The sequence below is a fragment of the Rhododendron vialii genome, chromosome 11a (genome assembly GCF_030253575.1).
Source record: "Rhododendron vialii isolate Sample 1 chromosome 11a, ASM3025357v1".
Lineage (NCBI taxonomy): Eukaryota > Viridiplantae > Streptophyta > Magnoliopsida > Ericales > Ericaceae > Rhododendron > Rhododendron vialii.
In genome coordinates, this window is record NC_080567.1 from 21511930 (window position 1) to 21520915 (window position 8986).

The 8986-nt window shown below is 40.2% G+C and overlaps 1 protein-coding gene across 1 annotated transcript; it reads left to right on the plus strand.

Moving 5' to 3' along the window:
• The first annotated feature begins 4479 nt into the window (after positions 1 to 4479).
• On the plus strand, positions 4480 to 6968 carry LOC131307450 (putative sucrose transport protein SUC6). Its single transcript, XM_058333944.1, has 4 exons — positions 4480 to 5945; positions 6053 to 6116; positions 6197 to 6240; positions 6573 to 6968. Exons 1-4 carry the CDS (start codon positions 4731 to 4733, stop codon positions 6705 to 6707), a joined length of 1458 nt encoding a protein of 485 aa, XP_058189927.1. The 5' UTR covers positions 4480 to 4730; the 3' UTR covers positions 6708 to 6968.
• Positions 6969 to 8986: the final 2018 nt, after the last annotated feature.

Sequence of the window (8986 nt, forward strand, 5' to 3'; positions counted from 1 at the left end):
AGCCATTTTCTCCAACAAGTTTGTTCATACACATGGCTTCCCACAAAAGCTCCAATCTTATCCAACGAAAAAAATGAAAAATATAAGCAAGTATTTCAAGCCCTAACCCAATAATCATGCATTCTTCGTACCATAATTTCTCTATCTCAAACTCATACACAAAAACAATAAAAGTTAGGAATTCATACCTGTTGCAGCAGACTAAAAAATTCTAGGGATTGACAAGAAATCTTTACCACAAATAGGGTACTAAAAGGAAGAGGAAGAGAAGAGAGGGAGAGGGGGAAAGGGGGAGATAGCGTGGGAAAAGGACTAGAGCCAGAGAAGAAAAACGTGCCAAAAAAATTGATAAAGTATTGGATCGCATGTGAACAGTTGTTCGGCAGAAGAAGCGAACAACTGTAGCGGGAGGAATTCTACTGTGTGTGGTTTTACCTTTGCTGCTACAGGTGAAAATTTATCTCTTTGGTTAGCTAAAATAGCTTTTTTTCTGATTTACCTATGCCGATAAACTTGCTCTAATGACAAAATTAAGACGAAACCTCTTACAACGTCATTAAAGGAAATAATCAAAAAATCCGTCATCATGACATCTCATGATAATTTGATGATATTCGCATAATAAATCAGGACGACTTTGAGTTCAATATTTGTATATTAAATAACTAGCTTATATGTTAACCGCCATTCAAAATTTACCTTTTCCTATGTTATTCACAAAAGTGTTCATATTTTTTTGGTCATACGGTATACATCAGCGGAATTAATGAAGTGTTAATATATTAGTTAGAGGTTTCAGAGTCTATTCATAGTCCTGAACCCCAAACCTACTCCCCGTAGGACAAATTATGGAAGTGATAACTAACTTTGTATCTTTCTAATGGGAAAAATTCTCCCCTGCGTTTCAAGAGGAAAATACGCATGGGAAAAGTTCGGGCCACTGTTCATATGCTCCTGAGAACCATTCGTCCCTCCTTCGATGGGTTCTGAATGTACTTCCGATGATAATGAATCACTGATCAACGGGTGCGCTTGTTGATGTTTTGATTTTTTTTTTTTTGGGTAATAAGTTAAAAACTTTTATAAAGCAACCAACCAAGACCAACAAAAGGTCAAAACCTTAGTACAATCAGAGCCTACCTATCCAACTAGGAAAAGTAAATCCAGAAAAATAGAGCAATTACGAAAGACAGAAAATCCTAGAACTAAGGTTCCAGGATGTAACAAGAAACTGATTTGTATTGCTATGTTTAACATTTCTCCACGAGCATAAGCGGCCACAGACTTCCTCAATAATCTGGTTCCCCAAAGTTTGAGTAGGCACACTAACCCCTTGAAACTATCTTCGATTACGTTCCCTCCAAATCAAATAAATCGAAGTAGCTATGGAAAGTTTATAAACACAATTAGAACATGAATTAGAATATCTGTGAGCGTACATCCAATCCAATTCACTAGCCAAACCAAAACAGGGCCGCTGAATATTGTTCTTGTGAAGCACCATCTGCCAAACCATTTGAGAATATGAGCACTCAAAAAACAAATGGTCATGAGACTCCTCCACATCTTGGTAGAGTAGACACATCCCGTCAACTGGCAAACCCCAACTGTGCAGTCTATCCTTGGTAGATAACCTCCCCAGAATTGCAAGCCATTTAATGATAGACCAACGAGGAACATGCCTTGGAAACCAAACACACTTAAACCAAGGAACCACTGGAAACTTGGTACGCAGAGCATGCCAAGCTGACTTAGTCGTATACACCTCAGATTTATGAAGTAACCATCTCACAGAATTAGGAACAAGAGGGTTGGGCATTAGAGAAAGTTCAGTTCTAGCAACAATCTACCTAGTGATAGCACTTCGTAGGTTAGGCCAAACCCAAACTCCAATTTGAATGATAGAAGCTACCTTAGCAGTCGTAGCTCTACCTATGTTAATTAAAACCCACATACTCCTCAAATATTTTGTAAAGAGACCCCAACGTATGCCAATTGTCCACCCATAGAAAGGTAGACATACCATCCCCTACAATATACTTAATCCAAGGCCGAACAGTGTCTTTTAGATTAAGAAGTTTCCTAATAGTCCAGGAAGCATCATTAGGAACCTTAACCCTCCAAAAACTGTGTCCTTTTAAGATACAAGTATGCACCCATTTAATCCAAAGGGTATCCGCTTTAAGACAAATTGACCACAAATGCCGTATCATGGAGGCTTTGTTCCAATCTTTAAGCAATCTAAGACCCAACCCTCTTTCATTTTTAGGAGCACAAATGGAATGCCATGCAACTTTAGCCCCTGAATGACGGAGTTCAGAACCAGTCCACAGAAATGATCTAAGCAAACATTCAATATCATGCAATAGTCGTTGAGGTAGAATGAAAATTGAAGACCAATAAATTTGAATGATGAAAAGGACAGAATTGATAAGTTGTAACCTACCGCCATAAGTAAGAGTTTTGTTGGACCATGACTAGATTCTACCAAGAATTTTTTCCTTTAGTTGGGCACAATCCATAGCTCTTAATCTTGTAGATAATAAGGGCACTCCCAAATATCTGACTGGAAGAGAGCCCTCTGGAATAGGAAGGATAGCTGTCAACCATCCTTTAGATTCAATACTAGTATCAGCAAAGAAAATAGAGCTCTTCTGCATGTTAGGTTGGAGACCAAAGAAATGATAAAAATCAGATAAGACATCAGCAATCACTTGGAAAGCAATCTCCCCAGCTCCACAAAGCACAAAAAGATCATCCGCAAAGATAAGGTGAGTGATGTTAAGGGATTTACACTATGGATGATAAAGAAAACCAAAAGATTGACCAATCTTGTGTTGTAACAAAGCTGTAAAACCTTCCATTACAAGAAGAAAAAGGTAGGGGGACAATGGATCCCCTTGCCTCAACCCCCTTTGACTTGGAAAAAACCCCTTCAATTCACCATTTATGACCACAGAAAACATTGGAGAAGTGATACAGACTTGTACCAAATTGATAAACTGAGCTGGAAAATCAAGAACCCTCATCATCTCCAGAATGAAAGTTGATGTTTTGATTTCTTTGTATTTTATCATTTTCTAAACAAACAAAAGAAATGATTGGCAATAGAGTATGTTTTTTTGTCGTCGTAGGCCGTTTTCGCTTACAGTGTATTGTGCGGCAACGCTTTGGGAATAGGTTAGGGTTTGTGGGGTTGGGTTTGTCGGGTGGGTCTTTCTTGGTTTGTTTGTTTTGTTTGGGCTTTATTGTATTATTTTTAGGCTCCCGATTTAGACCGTTTAGGCAGGGCTTCGACCCTTGTGTTGTATTATCCAACTTTTTGTTGGATTTCTCTTTTCCCTCTCCCCCGTTTTTAATAGTAAAATTTTGCCTATAAAAAAAAATAGAGTATGCTTTCTTCTTCTTTTTTTCTGTTTACTGTTAACCCTTGCAAAAAATTTACTGTGGTAAAAAACATCAAAAGCATGAAAAAGTTAGAAGATGTTTCCATTAATTCCTCGTCAACATTCAAAAGGCCCAACGAACCCTGCCTCTGAGGAAATCATTCGACATCCTACAATTAACGCTCAATAAATCTGGTCTTCAATTAATGCTCAATAAATCTGGTCTTCAAAGAAGCCCCAATCTCAATTGATTAATTATCCTCGTGAAGAGGGGCATGCAAGAGAAATATGTTAAGAAACAGATCCCGAATCATTCCCACGTGAATTTTTGAAAAAAGAAAAAATCATCTCTGTCACCAGAAAACATATGTTTGATTTGATAGTGATCGATCATCCACAATATAGTAAGGAGACCAAGCACCACTCAAAAGGTTGGGGAAAACTACCCCAAATGTCAACATGGATTAATTCAAATTAAAGGTTAATTTACTAGAAGAAATGGAACAGTTGGGAAAACTTAGTCTCGGTTGCTTTGATTGTGGGCAAATGTCACACTTATAGTTATTTGAATAACAAATACATAAAACAATCTTAGCTATTTATAATACTCTATGACTGGAAGGGTGCCCAAGCCGCCAACGCTAAATGTCAATGGTTTATCTGTGGGATAACGTACCATGCATGCAGCCTATAAAATGCATCTCTTTGATGAGTTGGGTTTGGGTTTGGGTTTGGAGTAAGTTAAATTCTTCTAATATGTAAAAAAAACAAATGAAAAAAAAAAATATATAACTTCCGCTTCCTCTTTTATTTCATGAACCCATCATAACCAAATCATTCCGAATTTTTTTACCTACCATTCTGGTCGAAATTCGATTTCAGATATCAGCTACAACCAAGCCTTTTTTTTCTCCTCACAAGACATGCTAAGCCGAATAACATTTTATGGCCCTCCACCAATCTCTCTCTCAAGACATGTTAAGCCGAATAACGCTTTATGGCCCTCCACCAATCTCTCTCATCTCTCTCATCTCTCTCTCTCTCTCTCTCTCTCTCTCTCTCTCTCTCTTCCCCACACATTATAAATACATCCAGCTCATTGCCTTTTACTCTCATCTCATCCCATCACCTAGTTACCCCCGTGTGGTCTCTCTCTCCCCCTCCTCTCCCTTGTACTTCTAGTCCTGGCCGGAACTAATTTCATTTCCCCATCAACCACCTTCCGGTACGGCCTATTCAGGCCACCAGCGATTAGAGACAACGGGTAAGAGTTTCCAAAAGAGGGTTAGACACCACAAAAATAGGAAAAAAAAATATTAAAAAAAATTAGTGAATGTGAAAAGCATGGAGCACGCAATAATCACCACCTCCGCCTCCGGCGACTCAAACGGCCCCCCGGCCCCGATCGGGAAACTTATCCTGGTCGCCTCTATCGCCGCCGGAGTCCAATTCGGATGGGCCCTGCAGTTGTCCCTCTTGACACCCTACGTGCAGACCCTGGGGGTCCCACACACCTGGTCCAGCTTCATCTGGCTCTGTGGGCCCCTCTCAGGCCTGCTGGTCCAGCCAATCGTCGGCTACTTCAGCGACCGTTGCACCTCGAAATTCGGTCGCCGCCGTCCCTTCATAGTCTCCGGCGCCCTCCTCGTTGCCGTGGCCGTCTTCCTCATCGGCTGGGCAGCCGACATGGGAAGGAAATTCGGCGACTCGCCTGACAAGAAAACCAAACCACGAGCAGTCGTGATGTTCGTGCTTGGGTTTTGGATTCTGGATGTTGCCAACAACACGTTGCAAGGACCATGCAGGGCCTTCCTGGCCGACTTATCGGCCAACAACCACTCCAAAATCAGCGCCGCGAACGGCTTCTTCTCCTTCTTCATGGCCGTCGGAAACGTGTTGGGATACGCGGCCGGATCTTACCCTAAGCTACACAAAATATTTCCCTTCACGCAAACCGAGGCATGCGACATATACTGCGCCAACCTTAAAACATGCTTCATTTTCTCCATCCTCTTCCTCCTAATCCTTACAACAATCGCTTGCACGATAGTGAAAGAGACCCCGATAACAAAGGAAGAGCTCGAGAAAGGAGGGGAATCTGTACCATTTTTCGGGCAACTTTGCTCGGCGGTGAAAGTCCTTCCTAAGCCAATGTGGCTTCTTTTCCTGGTGACCGCGTTGAACTGGATCGGATGGTTCCCGTTCCTCTTGTACGATACCGACTGGATGGGCCGTGAGATCTACGGTGGCGATCCCAGCGGAAGCGATGTCCAAGTGAAGCTGTACGATCAAGGAGTTAGCGTCGGATCGTTGGGGCTGATGCTGTATGCCGTGATCCTCGGGATTATGTCGCTGGCCATCGAGCCGATGGCGAAATGCCTTGGCCACGTGAAGCGGGTTTGGGGGCTTGGAAACTTGGTTTTGGCTATCTGCTTGGGATTGACGTACGTGGTCACCAAGATGGCGGAGAAGGCCCGCGGTGCAGCCTCTTTGCCGCCACCTTCCGACATCAAGGCAACCGCGGTGGGACTTTTTGCCGCGTTTGGTATCCCCCAGGCGGTTAGTTTTTTTCTCTCCTCTAAATTCTCAGTTTTGGCAGAGCACCACAATATGAATTATGTTTTGGACAATCAGAATAATTTTTGATCCCCTAAATGTGTGTGCAGGTGACTTTTAGCATTCCATTTGCTCTGGCTTCAATATATTCTAGCACTGCTGGAGCCGGCCAAGGTAATGCTCGCTCCAGTTTTGAGCTACAAATTTAACTCTTTGAGAACAAGATTAACTGACTGGCTGTTTGAACTGTGTAGGGCTTTCTTTGGGGCTCCTGAATATTTCAATTTGTATCCCCCAGGTAAGATTGTGGACTACCCAAATGAACGCAATCAAGGCTTTAAATAGCGGCAGATCCCTAACGAGTTTTTTTGGCCTTGTGATACTCGATAAATCGTAGTACCAGAAAATGGTTCAAAAAAGTTAAGGGTCACAGTCGCTTTAAGTACTCTGGCATTAAGATGGTTTTAACAAATTGATCAAGACCGCTGCCATTTTTTAAAATTTGGAATGCAATGTAGCATAGCAAAATACTACAAAAACATAACCTTGACACCGTATGGTTTACCCTTCTTTCCATTGCTGATATCGGCACGATCATTGCTAATTTGGCTGTACAATGTGTTGAAACAGATGATCGTCTCGGTGATTGTTGGCCCGTTGGATGCAGCTTTTGGAGGTGGTAATATTCCTGGGTTCCTTTTTGGAGCCATTGCATCTGCAATAAGTGCCGTCTGTGCTTTCATAATTCTTCCATCGTCAGCTTGAAACAATGCGTAATAATTTGAAGCTCCTCAGAAGCTGCTAATGTGAATTTGTGTACATATATATGCCTCATCGGTCACCAAGAATCAAACGACGAATGCCAAACATGATTTCCGAATTTTCATGTTATTGCTTTGGGGACTTCAAGTGGGATGAGTCATTTTTTGAGTTGAAATAAATAAATATTCACAATGTGAAATTTTTGCTTGTATATATCCATGGTGTACTATATATCTTGGCAAAGAGATGGTTGTTCTTCCAGAATTTTGGCATTGTATTAATTTTCCATTCTAACCAGAAGTGGCGTTATAGTAATTTAAAACAATTGGATATAGGGGGACGGTCTAGCTTCAGCCATTTTGGGCCCCTTTCCGGGCCCACGTAAATGATCCAAATTCATATTTTAGAACTCATTGAAAACTTTGACCACGCCAAAATAATCATGTTAATCGGATACTGGTTAATATGAATTCGAGATGCATTTATCTTGGGGAAAATGGGTTTAATTGATTCGTTCATGGTTCGATTTTGTGATTCATTTTCGTATCTCTTTCTTCCCCACACTTTTTATAAAACCAAAAGTTAAATATAAAAAGTTAGAAGTAAGATCTCAAACTTCATTTTCATGGTCAAACATTCTCTCATTAAAATCTTTACATTTAATGCTAAATCGTAAAGAAGGAGGGTAAATAGGAAATTGAAATCTACACTTCTTTTTTTCACATCTACACTCCTTTTTTTGTCTTCTAGCAAAACAATTACAAACACTTTCAACACTAAAATCCAAAAAATGGAGTGTAGATGTCAAAAAAGGGAGTGTAGATTTCAATTTCCGGTAAATAACGTAACAACACTTTATCCGAAGCTATAAATAACAAATAACTTTAAACATAAAAGAAATTTTTTTTTTTGTTTTCTTGCATAGCACGAGTAGAAAGCTTGGTTTCCATTCTAATCAGAAGTGGCGTTATAGTAACTTAAAATAGTGGGAAAAAAAACCAACTTAAAACAATTTGATAGTGGATCAAGATCCTCCAGTCCAACATTGGGATTGGACGGTCTAGCTTTAGCCATTTTGGGCCCTTTTCGGCGCTCACATAAATGATTATAATATGTTCACATTTTAGAACTTGTCGAGAAATTCAAGCACGTCAAAAATCACGTTAATCGAATATCGTTTGATATGAATTCGAGATGCATTTATCTTGGGGAAAATGGGTTTAATTGGTTCGTTACCCCAACCCAACCCAAACCCAACTCACACAACGACAAAGTTGGTCTATGGCGACGAAATTTTTTTGTTGTGAATCAGCTTGTTTTCGTCGCCATAGGCATTACTGATGAAAAAAATTCGTCGCCCCAATCATTGTCTTATACTAGAGGTGGTAAACAGACGGGTCTGAGCAGGTTGAAATGGATCGCGGGTCAAACATGGGTCAAAAAGTAAACGGGTTAAAACAGGTCGGGTCGAATACGGGTCAAGCCAAACCCAAACCTGCCCGACCCGACCCGTTTCCCCCTTTATTTATTTATTATAAATATTTAAAAAAAAAACTAATTCCCCTGCATCGAAATTCAGACTTGCTAAACAAAAATACCACATCTACAAACCTTTCATAATCAATAAGAAAAAAAAACTCCAAGTCATGCCTTAAAAAAAACACGAAATCGATCGTCTCTGGTTTTACTATTAAAATCAATGATGCAGAATATGGTTAGTTTATGTATGCAGAGAAAGACTTACGAAGAGCCAAAGCCACCGCTTAGATTTGGATTAAAAAGTCAAGTGACTTTTTTTTTTTTGTCTCTATTCAATTTTTTTTTTTTGTATTTGCTTGTTTTGCGCGAAACTTTTTACCTCTATTAGTTCATATCAACGAGAGAATCGAAAAAGTAATTGGGTGAAAATCATAATTTTTTACTTTTCGGATTGTAGCAAATCAAAAATCGTAAAATACTTGTCGCAAAACAACAAGTACGAAAAAAAGTTGAATAAGAACAAAATGAAAAAAAGCCCAATAGAGAGAGAGAGAGAGAGAGAGAGAGAGAGAGAGAGAGAGAGAGAGAATTTGTGTGGATAAATTTGACGGCCCGAATGTACCGAGCAGGTACCGCGTGAGATATACCGATCCGGCACCAAAAACTCCTCGTTCTTAGCGGAATGAGCCTTGTCAAAGTGATCAATTTTGGAGATTAAGTCTTTGAGAGAGAGAGAGAGAGAGAGAGAGAGAGAGAGAGCATTTGTGTGGATGTACTAGTCTCACTGGATCTTTTTTTAGCAA

What these genes read in the sequence shown, in the direction of transcription:
- LOC131307450 (XM_058333944.1), top strand. Translation starts at nt 4,731, where the DNA reads ATGGAGCACGCAATAATCACCACCTCCGCCTCCGGCGACTCAAACGGC. An exon ending in CACTGCTGGAGCCGGCCAAG is followed by an intron (nt 6,117 to 6,196) that starts GTAATGCTCGCT and finishes TGAACTGTGTAG; the next exon opens with GGCTTTCTTTGGGGCTCCTG. An exon ending in TTTCAATTTGTATCCCCCAG is followed by an intron (nt 6,241 to 6,572) that starts GTAAGATTGTGG and finishes GTGTTGAAACAG; the next exon opens with ATGATCGTCTCGGTGATTGT.